The following is a 15199-nucleotide window of genomic DNA, read 5'->3' on the forward strand; positions in this document are numbered from 1 at the left end:
GGATACCGTTCTGGATGGACAGCTCGTCTGGTGGCAAGCCCTCGGATGTCCATCTGAAAGACGCCTAGATGTGAGACTTGTGCTTTGTTTCAGATACTGTTCCTCCTTTTTCCTTCTTCTACTACAGTTCTTAAACCCATAATGCATTAAATGTTACAAAACAGTCTTTTTTTAATAATACTTGGCCTCTACTCTCCCCTCCCACATCACAAGCACCTGCGCGCCGCGCTGCACTCCGTTATATCATTTAATGAACAAATCTTTTAAGATGAACAAATCTTTATGAAGGAATCTTTTATGAACAAATCTTTAAATCATTTAAATGAACAAATCTTTTCTGAACAAACTCACTTGCTGATTTCTACATCATTTGTGAGCAAATCTTCCAGTCGGAACGGGTCGCTGAGAGGCACCTCCCTTTCGCGCAGGTCGTTGACCCAGTCTGTGTAGACAAGGTCGTTACGGAACTCCCAGCTGAAGGCTCCGACGTAGCTGAGGAAGGCTGAGCTGGTGAGGCAGTCACCCAACAGCTGGATGCGCTTCTGTTTTAGGTCCTCCAAGTCTTTGGTCCACCTGGGGGAAGCAACCGAAAAATGTAAATGTGAAAAGGGAATGAATGAAAGAATAAAAGAAACAAATAAATGTTGATGTAAGAAAGGACAGAATGAAAGAATAAAAGAAACAAAATAAATGTTGATGTTAGAAAGGAATGAATGAAAGAATAAACAAAACAAATAAATGTTGATGTAAGAAAGGAAAGAATGAAAGAATAAATGAAACAAATAAATGTTGATGTAAGAAAGGAAAGAATGAAAGAATAAAAGAAACAAACAAATATTGATGTGAAAAAGGGAAGAATGAAAGAAACAAACAAATATTGATGTGAAAAAGGGAAGAATGAAAGAATAAAAGAAACAAACAAATATTGATGTGAGAAGGGAAAGAATGAAAGAATAAAAGAAACAAGTAAATGTTGATGAGAGAAGGAAAAGGATGCAAGAATAAAAGAAAGAAAAAAATGTTGATGTGAGAAGGGGAAGAATGAAAGAATACAACAAACAAATATTAATCTGGGAAATGAAAGAAAGGAAGAAAGAAAGAATGGAAGAAAGAAAGGAAGAAAGAAAAAAAGGAAAGAAAGAAGGAAAGAAAGGAAGAACTGACCAATAGATTGCTTGAGATAACCCATGAGAGAACAAGAGTCTTGCATTAGAGAGATAAACATATGGATGGATAGAGAGAAAGACAGGGATAAGAGTGGATAGATATACATAGAGAGAGAATAAAAGACATTTCATGATCATTATTTTTGACTCAATGAGCTTAACTATAATGAGACTGTCAGTTTAAAAAAAAAAAAAAACATCAATAGAAATGATCAAGCCCATTCTAGCTAATTTATCAATTCTTTACGTTTCACCTCAAGATAAATGTGTCATGACATAGTAGTATTGAGTGCTCACCAATTTCAGGGCACATAGAGTTATTGGTACAGTATCATCTTAAAGCTTGTTTATTTGTATAACTTTTGATGAAAAAAAAATACCCATCTATCAAAATAGAAGTTGAGACATTTGTAATTGAAAGAGGTGGGGGTCCACCGGTGTCAGAGGTAAAATTAGAAAAAGAATACCCGCCAAAGTTTAAGGACTGCCAAAGCTTAAATGATCTTGGAAACTAATAATTTAAATTTTTGTGTGCCTTTGATCCACATTTTTCTGTAAAAATCCACTCAGAAATTAATGTGTTTTTCTTCTTCTTCTTCTATCGTGTGGTTGGGGCAACCGTTGGGGCACCACTGCATTGGAAAACCAGCTCTCGCCATCTATTTTTGTCCTCTGCTCTCCTCAGATTGTCACCCATCGTCTTTCCTGTCCACTCTGTAATGTTGTCCTCCCATCTCCTTCTCTGCCTTCCTCTCTTTCTCTTTCCTTGTACGGTTCCTTGCAGGATTGTTTTGGCAAGTCCTGTGGATCTTGTGACATGCCCATACCATTTTAGTTTTCGTCTCTTCGCTGTGGTCAGTAGATCTTCATATTGTCCCACAGCGTTGGTGATTCTCTTTCGTGTTTTTAAGGGGACACAAAAAATTTTCAGCTAAAAAAAATTTGATAGAAACTGCTCAATGGACTGGATTAAAGTTATTTCATTCAATTTCATTATTTTGATGAGCGCCTGATTTCACCACGAAGCCAGACAAATGCACTCACCTGATGTTCTCAGAGCCCAGACCATTGATGAGCTTGTCTGCAGCGATCAACCTCCTCTCCATGATCCTCGCCTCTTCCTCAAGGGCCTGCTTCTCTGCCATGGCCTCCTCATACTTTCTGTTGAGCTCCTGGAGTTCAGCTTCCAGGGCGTTCACTTCTTTGGTTACTTTGTCCAAATCACGTTTAGCCTACAGGAAGTTGAGAACACAGAGGAAGAAATCGTGTTAGGAAAATCATATATATCTGATCAACCGAGCTACACCTGCTACATTGTTTGGGCAAACAGGAGCCAAGCTATCAAAGTTCACAACCTTCTTGGGCTGGAATAAGATAACTCTTCTTTGACTGTTCGTGAATTTATATTGCATTGTATATTTTTAGTGAACACATTTTCAACCTCACTGCGAGACTGTTTTTCTGGTATAAAATTTTACACATATGCATTTATATTATATGTATAATACTTTGTTTTACGTACACATTTGTGTCGATTAATTTTTAAGATGTGATGTCTTTTTCATTGTAATGCGCATTGAGCATCTTTTAGGAAATGGAAATGCGCAGTATAAATGCTATTTATTATTATTATTATTATTATCAAGCTATTTCTAGCCCACGCTTACTTCTGGCCTAAGTAATACTGGAGTCCTCGACTCTATGGGCTCACCCTACACTGATTGTGTTTATAATCTTTCGCAGACTTTCAATTTAAAAAATTTATTTGCTGTTTACGTTTGAAGTTTTAGAAGATTACACAGCGATTATTCTTCAGAGACAATTGGATAGATAACAGTAAAAGTATGCGTGCCTGGGAGTATGGGAACCAGTGAGGAATATGTACTTATCTATGCCTGAGGTATGTGAACCAGTGAGGAATGTGTATTTATCTATGTCTGGGGTATAAGAACCAGTGAGGAATGTGTATTTATCTATGTCTGGGGTATGAGAACCTGTGAGGAATATGTACTCAACTATGCCTAGGGGTATGAGAACCTGTGAGGAAATTATATACATGACTGGGGTTGTAAGGGTTAACCAAAAGTAGTACCCACCTGGTGGAAGTTCCTCTCTAGTTTTGCCACCTTCTCTCTCTTGGGTTTGATCTCTCTGGCGACGGCGCAGTAGCCCATCACAGCCTCCACAAACTTGAGGAGGCCGGCACCAGCACGACTGATGACCTTCATCTGATCAGGGGACATGTCGATGTCCTTGAGGAGGCCTTGAAGAGGACACAGATTTGTATATGTATGTCACAAAAGTATTTCGTATTGAGTTTTAGTATTAATAAGAGTTTTACAGCACTTGCAATAAAATAAGGTCATATGAGTGCCAAAGATTAGAGGTGTTACAAGAAAGTAACAAACATAAAAAAGAAGGAGGAGAGATCAGGACGATAGATGTTTGATAGGAAAGAAGGAGCAAACCACACCACAGTACCCTCAACCACCCACATTTTGTACTGAACTATCAAACTGACTACAGCAGTCTAAGATCCCACCATTTATGGTCTCGGTTCGCCTATGATCCTGCTGTTTAGGAAAAACAGAATTTTAACTATTAAAAAGTCACCCCTAAGATACCGCACTGAAGGAGCTACATTCGGCTAAGATCCTGCTTTTCAGCTCATATTTTAGTTATTTTTCTCTTTTAATTTAAGAAAAAAAACAAATAAGATACCTGGGCGCGCTCAGCAGATCAACAAAGTAGCAATGCAAAAATTTTGTTTGACAAGAACGAAGGTGCAAGAAGAGATAAAAAGCAACAATTAGTGTTTTATTAAGAGTTTTACGGCACTTGCAACACAATAAGGTCATATAACTGCCGAAGATAATAGGCATTACAAAGATAGTAACAAATACAAAAAAGAAGGAGGAGAGATCAGGATGATAGATGTTTGGTAGGAAAGAAGGAGCAAACCACCCCAGAGCACCCGCCAACCACCCACTACAACAATTATTCTCTAAAAGTATTTTTCTCTTACTTTTCACAGTGTTTGTCTGTTTCTGTCCAATGTTGTCCACATCCATCTCCTTGAGTGCCTTGAGGAAGTTTGCTTCAGACATCATGCCTTTGGCCGACTTCCAAGAGACTTCCTTGATGCCTCTCATGACGACAATACACTCACAGACTGTCTGCACCTCACGGGGCGGCTTGGCAAAGGACCTGAGAGGCACAAAAAAGAAACGACATAAGAGTATATACAGTATAATGTGGATAGCTTGAATTCGTCGGGACCAGCCTCGGAATTTCGAGGGATCCATAATTCGAAAAATATCTTACAAAGATAAAGAAGAAGAAAAAAATGGGACCGCAGGCACAGTTCGACGGAAGCGTGATTTCGAGTCTTTTGTGGAGTTTTTTTTTCTATCATTTCTGTTTTATGCCCCCATTGACACAATTTCGATCATTTAGGAGGCAGGTTTTGACCCTACCTGTTAGGGACAACCAAACCAGAGAGGGATACAACATACAAGCAGGAATAATTAATAAAAAAAATTCTCCCCTTCTGGGAATCGAACTTAGGTTTTATACATGGGATGATGAGGCACCTAACCACTACACCACAGAAGCTGGTTTGCTTAGAATATGACTAAGAATAGTTTACTGAGAGTCGTTACCTGATCTCAGTGACATCTGACTTGTCCAAGTCATCCAGGGCAATTCTGGCAGCTTCCAGGGCAGGCAGAGCTTCAGCTAGGGCGTCCTCAGCCTCTTTCTGGGGACACAATATGCCAAAAGTGAGTCCAACTTTAAAAATCTCATCATCATCGTACAGATTTCACCCTTTCTATACCGGGCATCTATACATCCATGCCTTTCTTCTCCCAACATCATTGTTACATTGTTGAATCTTGGTACACAAAGAGATGATCCCCCCTTTTCAACACTGAGATTATTTAAAGAAAATATCTGAAAAGACAGAGACAAAAAGGTGAAGAGTTGTAAAAACTGCCCAGATCACCTCAAATTCAGAAAGCCTTGCTGGGGATTTGAATAAGAACCATCCTCTCCGTAGTCCAGCTTGAGATAAGTTAGGAATCTTTTCCTTTAGTTTTTTTGGTAGTTCAAACTGAGTCTGTCAATAGTGGTGTGAAATACAATCTTTCCATATAGCTAAGTGAAATTAAAAAAGAGGGATACTTTGTTCAGTAAAGGTTTAGTTAAGGTCTCCATTCAGTCCTTACTTGACCTGCTAAGCATATCAAGGGTGTCCATTCTCTGTGAAATGAGCATGGTGGTAGCTCTGATGTCAAGCATAAAAGACGATTTGTTGAACTTATTACGGGAGAACTCAGCTAGATCTATACCTTATGTTCTTGTTGGGGAAAATAGTCCATACACATAAGGCAAGTGTCTGTGACACTGAGATCAGATGGGTGGTCACTGGGGTGTTTCCTTGAGAAAGGCATGACAACCTTCACTAAAAAAAACAAGGTGCTGCACAGTGGCGACCAGCAATGGCATGGTTGTGAAATTGTTCTGTATTGGTGTAAATGTGTATTCATGTATGAATGTATATATACGTGTAGTATGTACATATGTAGGTATGTATTTATAATTATGTACTTATGTAAGTATGTATGTTTGCCATTGTAAAACAAATTGCCCTTCAGTGGTCAATGAAAATAAAAATTTATTTTATTTGTATCTATTTAACTGCTTCTAAGATCTAAAGCGGAAGGTTTTCCAAGCGTCAATTCTGATTAGAGTTTCCCCTCTTTTTTATCCTTGGGAAGAGTGGGGGGGGGGGGGGGGGGGGGGGTAAAAACAATATTTCCACATGTGGTTTGAGCAAACAAGACCTTCTTATCCTCTTCTACTGCAACAACCACACAGGAATTACTGGACACAACTCATTCACCTTCTCCACTTCAATAATCTTGCTCTGCTCCGCAATTTCCTCTCCCTTGGCCTCAGCAAACTTCTTCTTTTCTGATGCCTGTTTGGTGCCTGTGGAAATTTCCTCCAGCAGAGCCTCGCAGGCAGCAGACTTCTCTGTCACGGCAACCTTCTGCACGGCCAGCTTCTCATTGAGAACTGCCAACATAGCACTGGCGTCTGCGATCTTGGACAGACCTCCTTGCAGACGTTCACACTGAAGTAATAAAGCAAAGAGAGAGAAAAAAACATTTTTTTAATGTGAGTGTTTACCAGACCGAAGGGTTAGAACCCAAATGGCGTCTGGATCGGAAAAGTAAAGTAATGTGAGTGTTTTTACGCCCCTGTCGGCACAATTTAGATCATTTAGAAGGTGGACTTCCAACACTGCCTGTCAGGACCAACCCGGGCTGTGAGGGATACAACATTCCATCAAAGATACTAATTTACTCGATAAAAATTTCTCCCCACTCAGGAATCAAACTTGGGTCCCCTGCATGCAACAGTAAAGTGCCTAACTGCTACACCACACAAACTGGATAAAAGAGAGAAAATAAGAATAATCTACAACAATTCCCAGTACATTCAAGTTTTGTTTAGAGGGGTACAATTTTACAGTTATATTTCCCCCCAAATGTCGCATTGATCGCAAAATAAAAATTATCTGAATTGTGTGATGGGGGTGTAATACATTTACAAACACAATTTTAACCCTTACAGCCCTGTGCTGAAATCCTGATTGTTTCCCCTCAGGACTGACTTGAAATCAGAGATTTGAAGGGTTCAGGGGGTGTGTTGAAAAAAGGCTCACAGTGGCTTAAGTATAGAAGATAGATAATAATACATAGAGAGTTTTTTGTTCACAAATGAATAAAGAATGTGAAATAAAATAAAATATGTTGAAAAATTGTGTTTGCATTTTATTACTGTTGCATAATGTGATGTAATACGTAAAAATTTCACAAACCTCCCAGTCCCTTGGGCAATTTCTCCAATTATTGGAGCTTTTGCCTTTTGTAGCCTCCCAGCTCCTGTCTCCTTGCTTCTTGCTGATAATCCATTTTTGTATGAAATAAAATAAAACACTCAGGATAGCACAGGGGGGCGTTACAGTCCTGGCACCAGTGGCTGGTTTGTTGTCGTTTACAGCCTTTTCTTGATGCTGCTGGGAGATTGCACACAACACAGTCTCGAGCTCCGTGGCTCCGCTTAGAGCCTTCAGCAGCCGGAATGAAACGACTAAAATGACGCTCCGTCAGTCTCGGCAATGCTGGAACATCGGTGGTGGCACGACGTTTCCCACCTTGTGTCGTGGGCCTTCTCGCTGAAGGAGCCTCTGAGACCAGCGTCTCCACAATGCTTTTTCTAAACTCAGCATGAGTGAGTTTCTTCTGTGCTGGAGAAAACTTCAGGTAGAGTTGAAATGCATTCACGAGGCAGAGGTCCATGAGATAGAAGGCGAGCTTCCTCCACCACTTGAGGGACCTTCTCGAAATCTCGTAATACGAGGTGACCTGATCCATCAGGTCAACCCCACCCATCTTGGAGCAATAGTCCAGAATGCATGATGGCTTCATCGCAGTTTTGCGCCGAGGTTTATAAATCACCTGGCCTGTGGGGTCATGGATGGACGAGAGGACATGAACAGACCGCTTGTGTTGATATTTGATGGCGGTCAAGCGGTCATTCACACGCGCCACGGTTTGAAACTCAGACATGTTGGCATTGACCGGAAGCCTGAACACCGAAGGCAGGCCACGTCTGTTGGGGCGAACAGTTCCACACGCGTACGTGTTGAGCGCTGCGAGGTGTTGGAAGAGGGCTGGCGATAAGTAGTAATTGTCCATATATAGATGGTGTCCTTTGCGTAAACACCCAGCCTTCTCCATCAGCCCACACACAATCTTTTCGGTAGACCCAGCTGTGGCAGGCAAGCCTGTCGAAACTGCAGCTTCATCCAGGGGTGAAAGTTGGGCACAATAAACGTCAAAGTACAAACAGTAACCCGACGAGGACTCGCAGAGGGTATAAAGTTTTATCCCAAAGCGATTTGGTTTGGCGGGATTATATACTTTGAACCTCAAACGCCCCTTGAAAGGGCAGGTTGCTTCGTCCACCGCGAGGTCTCTCTGAGGAGAATAAGCTGACGAAAAGCTATCCAAACATCTCTTGATCAGGGGTCTTACTTTGAAAAGACGATCCCTGTTGTCTTGGTCCTGATCCAGTTCTTCTTCCACATCACTTATATGGAAATCCCACAATATGTGGAAAAAACGGTCCCGACTCATTGTCCTGGAAAACCAAGGAGTCCTTGTCGGCCCACTGTTCGTCCAGAAGTCTTTCAGATTTTGTTTAGGAACGAGTCCCATGTTCAGAACAACTGCAGAAGAGATCAGTAACACCACTGTCTTTTATGGGTCCCAAGGTTGAAATGGAATCTTATGGAATCAGCCCCAATTGTCTTACATAGATCTAACCCCCCCCCCCCCTGAAAAAAGACGAACATTTTGAGTTTGAGGGGGGGAAAAATGTTTAGTTTAGTCTAGATCCAGATCTAGATCTAGACCTAGATCTAGATCTAGACTCAGGCAGACAAAAGGCAAATTATGGGACCCATAAAAGACCCCCCAAAAATAGTGTAGATCTAGATTCTAGATCTAGCTCTAGATCTAGATATATACTAGATCTAGATCTAAATCTAGATCTACTTACCAGCTATGAACACTTTCATCTCATCTAGATCGACATCTTTCCAGGACGCGAGGTAGACATTTTCCCCAACATCTGAAGCTTGCTGCTTGAAGCAGGCATAAGAATTCGTTTGTTCAACACAAGTGTTCAAAAAATTGTCGTCGATGAAAATTTGGAAAAAGTCAATTGGTTTCATTTCAACATTGACACCAGAGTTCAGTTGCGACTGTCCTTCGAAATCTGGTAGTGGAGGTCTGTTGTTGACGGTCGGGCGAACCCATCCGTTTTCCAAATCATCGGGGTGGTCGGCATCGTGTTCTGGAGCAAAATCCAACAAACTGACACGGGCAGCATTCTGTCTTTCTCTTCCTATATCTCCATCCTCAAATCCTTCAAATTCATCATCAGAGCTGTCTTCAAAAAGGTCTATCAATTCCCGATCGTTGAAATCCATCGCGCACGGAACAATCACTCCAACTGCGCTCGCTGAACTGACAAAAGACGCTCGATCTCCCTCCACTTTGAATGCACGCGCAATTGTCGGATGGGGGTCAATTTTTTAAAGCTATGCACCAAATGAAAGGTCATCCAATCAGGATTCAGGAAAATATTTGCCCCGGGCGATTTACCGGCGATATCGGCAGTAATGGACGTGTTTTCGTTAGCAACCACTAGGTTGGAAATAGTCGCGATCAGACCTCGGGAACGCCATTTCCGGGTTGAAAATAGTCGCGTACAGGGCTGTAAGGGTTAAGATTTCATTTCCCCCCAAACGTCGCGTCGATAACACAACAAAAAGACCTGCTTCTCTTTTACAATTCCATTTCTCCCAAACGTCATGTTGACAACACAAAAAGAAGACCTGCCTCTCCCCCCAGACTAAAGATGTATTTATTTATCTCGCATGACAACACAACAGAAAAACCTGCTTCTCCCCCCGATTAAGGATGTATTTATTTATCTTGCATTGCCAACACAACAAGAAGACCTGCTCCCCCCCAACTGAGGATGTATTTATGTATTTATTTATCTCACATCGACAGCACAACAAGAAGACCTGCTTCTCTCACCTTACTGAGGATGTATTTATTTATCTGGCATCGACAGCACAACAAGAAGACCTGTTTCTCTCACCTGACTGAGGATGTATTTATTTATCTCGCATCGACACCACAACTAAAAGACCTGCCTCTCCCCCCCTCCCCCTGACTGAGGATGTATTTATTTATCTCACATAGAAAACACAACAAGAAGACCTGCTTCTCTCACCTGACTGAGGATGTATTTATCCTTGTCATCCAGCAGCCGCAGGTAGGTGTTGATGAAGTCCAGGTAGTTCTTGGGCGTGACGTAGTTGTTTCGCCGCAGCCGCTGCAGGAACTTGGCGCTGTACACGCCGATCGACTGGTGCACCATCACAATGTGGGCCACAATGTCCTCCCGCTTGTCGTCGGGGATCAGTGTGTTCTGCGAGATAACATGCAAAAGTGCTGAAAACCCGCAACAATAATGATGATTGTAAAAAGCCTTAATAAATAGAAATATTGATATGATCATAATCATAATAACAATTTAATTATATTAAATTTGAAAAGTCTACTAAGTCTCAAAACATTTTTTAAATTCCCTGCTACCTACAATAATCATAATAACGATGATGATTATAATGATAGGCACGATGATAATGATAATAATGAAACTGATACTGATAATGAAAATAATAATAATAATAATAATAATAATAATAATAAATAATAATAATAATAATAATAATAATAATAATAACTCTAATAATAAATAACATTACAATAGCAATTGAAATCTATATAGCGCCAAATCCCGAGAAGGGTCTAAGCGTTGTACAATGCAGAATTATCACTCAACTAGATAGACAAATCAAAAGACAAAAAATGCACATTTCGAGACTATTAAACAGCATACATATACAAGCACACACACACACCCATACACACACACACACACGTACACACACACACACATACACACGCACACACACATTCCCTCTTGAGGCACAGTCTTTGATAATAGTTAAACTCACGTCCGGAGAAACAAAGACACTGGCCACAGCATACAGAGCCTGCTCTGGCCAAGGGAAGAACCAGTCAATGCTGGCATTGTTCACAGTTCCTGGGGAAATCAATTTTCACAATAAAATGATTGTTTTTGGCTCTTACATGACAAAAATAATAGTTTTGTCATGATTCCTCAAAAAAAAAAAAAAATAATTGTTCAAAATTCCCAAAAAAAACACATAATTGAATATAATTCCAGAAAAAAACAAAATGATTTTTTGCAATTCCTGAAAAAAAAATTTAAAAAATACTGCAGTTGATTACAATTCCTGAAATTACAAAACAACTGTTCACAATTCTTGGGGAAAAAATTATAATCAGAGTCATAGTAACTTCAATAATAATAATAATAGATAGCATTTGTATAGCGCATATCCCCGCTCAACAGCAGGCTCTATGCACTTTACACTATATTATTACCCCAGCAGACCATAGAACACTCCGAAACATTCTCAGCTTCCCGGGAAGCATACAGTGCGAGCAGCCGATTAAGCGCTCAAACACTAACAAACAATGATAGAAGAAGGTATTCTTGTCACTGTACATCTTGAGACTTACCACTATAGTTGTCGAAATGTTAAGAACGTTGTCTACAACATGTTCAGGTAGCTTTAAATCTCAAGAAGATCAACCCAACCCCCGCCAACCCCTAAGGGACTCCACATGAGATCTTATGACACTTTTATCAAAAGCTCTTATTTGTAAAGCATCATATACAGTGAAAATCAATTGAAAAAATTTTATGAGCCCCGACATCTGTGTCCCTCTCATTCTGTCCCAGATTTTTTTAGTAAGACTTTTCCAGCACATGCAACACAATAAGGTCACATAATTGCCAAAGTTTAGAGGTGTTACAAGAGAGTGACAAACACACAAAAAAACAAGCAGTAGAGATAAGGACGATAGATGTCTGATAGGAAAGAAGGTGAAAACAACACCAGAGCACCCATCAACCACCCATGCTTTCTGTCATTTGTTCTTCTTTTCGCCTTCTATTTTTCCAGGGAAGACATGGTTTTTTCAGACATTTATGTCGAGTAAAGTGTCCTTGGTATTCTTCAATGTAGACAATAAATTGTTTAAAGTAAAGTGGATAACAATGAAAATTCGAGTGCTTGCATTCTATGATCATAATATTACCTGGGAAATTTCTGCAGCGGGTACGTAGCGTTTCACCAACAGGGGACATAGCAAGCACAATGTGAAGGTTGTTTGCACACTTGTTGATGAAGTACTGCCAGATGCTCTCCCTTGCATGGCCTCCCCCAGCCTTCATGGACTCATCTCTGAGCTATAGATTTACATTTTTTTTAAACATTCTTATTTTGTAGTTAACATCTGAAAAGAATTATATTCAAAGACAACTATACCTTACCATTTCGTGTCAAAATTGTAACTAAAATAAATTAGTAAAAATATTATCACACTTTATCATGTTAACACTAACAGTTACATTTTCATCTAATGAGAAGTTAAAAAGTAAAAATGAAATTATGTATACTTTCTTATGATTGTCTCAAACAGCATGCAGGCTCATCATTATCTTTAACTCTCATTGATAGCAGGCTACCTTAAACACTATTGAGCACAAATGAAACAAAAATCATTTTCCAAAATTAGTCGGTGAAAAAAAAAAAGAATACAACAGAGAAGATCATAGATTTTTCAGTTTGCCCTCACCTGTCCAATGATAGCCTCTTTCTCATCATCAGCGTAGAGGGCTGGCACCATACCAGAAGTCAACATGTTGTTAATGAGCTCCAAGAACCCTGAGAGGAACAAGATTTAAAAAGACAAGGTGCTTTTAATTAGCACTGAGGGACAAAAATTAAATATGTAATTACGTGTAATATCATGAAACTGCTATGATAATAAACGTAAGTTTTCAAACATCAGACATAGTATTGGTGTCCGATTCTGACGGTGTGCTCGCCAAATAAGATCAAACACTTCTTTTGTCCATAATAATGTTATTTACGAAAGAAATTACAATTGATTATTATAAGTAAAAAGAGCACTCTACACAAAAATTTGAGCAATTCTGGAAGATAGAAAGGCATTACATTGTCTTAAAAAAATATTTGACCTGATTTGGCCTATACACAGTTATACAAGAATGTACACAAAGTATTGGAACAGAGTCTTAAAGACAAAGCATAAATAGAATCCAGTTGTCACAGAATAACCCATCATTGCATCTAATTCAGAAATGGAACTCTTTTTGAGTCTCATTCATTTATGATAAACATTGCATTGCTAAAAAGCAATACAATTCTGAAGGTTCACTGTGATGTCAAGGGACATGACTCTTTTCTTTACTGTGGGGACAAGATAATTAAGGGAGTGGCACGCCCTTGGATGATGTCACAAGGAGCCGTGGGAACATAGGCGGAGAACGTCTCAGAGACTCACTGAGAGATTCAGTCGGACACAGAACCACGACCAAGCAATATCTATCCTATATGGGGGCCCTCTGACAGACCCAACTCATCAGACCGCCAGGTAACTTTACAGTTCACATATTTGCAGAGCCCTGGACTGACTATTCGCTACTTACCTTCTTCAACGACGTGCTGATCAGTGAACAAGAAAGAGACCTTCTGGTTCTCCATGCCCAGTTTGTTGTAGAGAATCTTCAGATCGTCCCTAAAGGAGTTCTCCCCGTAGCCACGACTCAGGGTGATCTCAAACACCTGGCAGCCGGCAGCGTATGAGGCCAGTCGGCACAAGCTCTGTTTGCCACTGCCTGGATGGTGCAGAAAATAGAGGACAATTTAGGAGGAAAAAAGGGGGGACAATCAGAGGTAAAAAGAAATGGAAAAGAAAAAAGAAAAGAAGTTTGATATTTCTAAAAATCAAAAAGAAAAGGGAAACAGTATTGCAGGAAAGAAAAAAATTTATAAAAGAGAAAGTACTCTTCACGAGAATGACAGTGGTTGGCGATAATGAAAGCAATGGATGAAAAGGACAAAAACTAAAACTGAAAACATTTGGAAGTGATTATTGTGGTCTATAAATCTTTGTCCTTAATATGGCTAATAGAACATGATCTTGGCCTTGAAATAAGAATGCCCACAAAATAAGCGATCTGTCCTCGCACCAGAGCCAAAGCCATCTTAATGTTTCCAAGCAACAATATTGTCCGTTCATGTGATTTATGAACACCAGCACATGCTGGTGAAAACATAACCTCTTGGTTTTAACACAAGAAGCATGGTATGGTATATGTTCAATGCCTCCTTTCAACACTGAAAGGTAATTTAACATAGTTCGATGCATGTTAAATGCCTCTTTTCAACACTGAAAGGTCATTGAAGAGGTGCTACCTCTATATTCAACATTAAGCTCCAACAACACATAGCCTAATAGGAGGCCCACATTGAAAAATGCCCAGAACAACCAAAATTTAAAGCATATCACATATTATATTTCTACTACGGTCATCCACACCAGAACTCAGTAACTTAGCTAGCGACACTTCAAAAGCTCTCACCTCCCACACCAACAAGAAGGGCGTGACCCCGGTCCATGCGCAACACGCGGTGAACGCGACACAGATGCTCCAGAGCATCATCAAACAGGACTAGGTTCATGGGCGTGTTGCTTTCATTGTAGTCCTCCAGAATCTGTGAATGAAGAAGACAAAATATGATATGATGTGTGTTTGTATACTAAAAAGCTCTGCTATTTTTCAGGTGGCAACACTATGTTCAGCGTTCGTATTGTTCAAACACCAGGTCAAAGCATGGGAAGCTTGATTCGGAATAAATACAAGGTCCGTACTTTGTGGCAAGCTGTCCTCTCAGTTAAGACGTCTTCTTTTCTGTCCTTGTTTGTGCACATGTTACAGAACACATTGGTTGGGACAAGCAATGACTCATTTAATGGATGGTGACAGTGCACATAAAGAAGTAAGCCAGACTACTCTTCATTTCCTCTGACATCTAATACTATGAAGGTATAGAACAGATTCAGTATAGACCACAGGTAAGAAACAACAGTTATGATTAGACAAACCTGTGATCTATATTCTGGTGACATTATACAAGAAATACTTTTTAAAACAAAAAAAATCAGTGACAAAATGTGAACTATTTTCAGCACCATGATTTTTTTTGCCATAGACATAGACAAGGACAGTTGAACAAGATGGCTCTCTCTCTTTGAAATGAAACAAAATGTTTTCAAAAACCCCAGTGACAACATTCGTAAAGAAAATTACTTTTGGACAGTGATGTCACTGTAATTAGAAACGTAGAAAATTTGTCACTCCTCTCTTTTGGTAAACAAAACATTACAACAACAACAAAAACACAGCCCCATCTG

General features: G+C 39.9%; 2 protein-coding genes across 3 annotated transcripts in view; both read right to left on the reverse strand.

The window, feature by feature from the left end:
• Positions 1 to 15199, reverse strand: part of LOC101850776 (dynein heavy chain 10, axonemal) — a 98424-nt gene that overhangs the window by 24392 nt on the left and 58833 nt on the right. For both annotated transcript variants that reach the window (XM_035973794.1, XM_005091495.2), the window contains 13 exons: positions 14367 to 14499; positions 13431 to 13619; positions 12554 to 12642; positions 12014 to 12164; positions 10840 to 10928; positions 10050 to 10247; positions 6073 to 6306; positions 4829 to 4926; positions 4192 to 4373; positions 3263 to 3429; positions 2211 to 2398; positions 352 to 573; positions 1 to 53 (listed from right to left, as the gene is read on the reverse strand). The exon at positions 1 to 53 is cut by the window's left edge and continues 95 nt beyond it. In XM_035973794.1, coding sequence (XP_035829687.1) covers positions 1 to 53; positions 352 to 573; positions 2211 to 2398; positions 3263 to 3429; positions 4192 to 4373; positions 4829 to 4926; positions 6073 to 6306; positions 10050 to 10247; positions 10840 to 10928; positions 12014 to 12164; positions 12554 to 12642; positions 13431 to 13619; positions 14367 to 14499 — 1993 coding nt within the window. The remainder of the gene's footprint in view (positions 54 to 351; positions 574 to 2210; positions 2399 to 3262; positions 3430 to 4191; positions 4374 to 4828; positions 4927 to 6072; positions 6307 to 10049; positions 10248 to 10839; positions 10929 to 12013; positions 12165 to 12553; positions 12643 to 13430; positions 13620 to 14366; positions 14500 to 15199) is intronic.
• On the reverse strand, positions 6992 to 9152 carry LOC118479160 (piggyBac transposable element-derived protein 4-like). Its single transcript, XM_035973795.1, has one exon. It carries the CDS (start codon positions 8456 to 8458, stop codon positions 7085 to 7087), a length of 1374 nt encoding a protein of 457 aa, XP_035829688.1. The 5' UTR covers positions 8459 to 9152; the 3' UTR covers positions 6992 to 7084.

This window comes from Aplysia californica, unplaced genomic scaffold (genome assembly GCF_000002075.1).
Source record: "Aplysia californica isolate F4 #8 unplaced genomic scaffold, AplCal3.0 scaffold00031, whole genome shotgun sequence".
NCBI classification, from domain to species: domain Eukaryota; kingdom Metazoa; phylum Mollusca; class Gastropoda; order Aplysiida; family Aplysiidae; genus Aplysia; species Aplysia californica.

Coding starts and splice junctions, on each gene's coding strand:
- LOC118479160 (XM_035973795.1), bottom strand. CDS start 8,458: ATGGGACTCGTTCCTAAACAAAATCTGAAAGACTTCTGGACGAACAGT.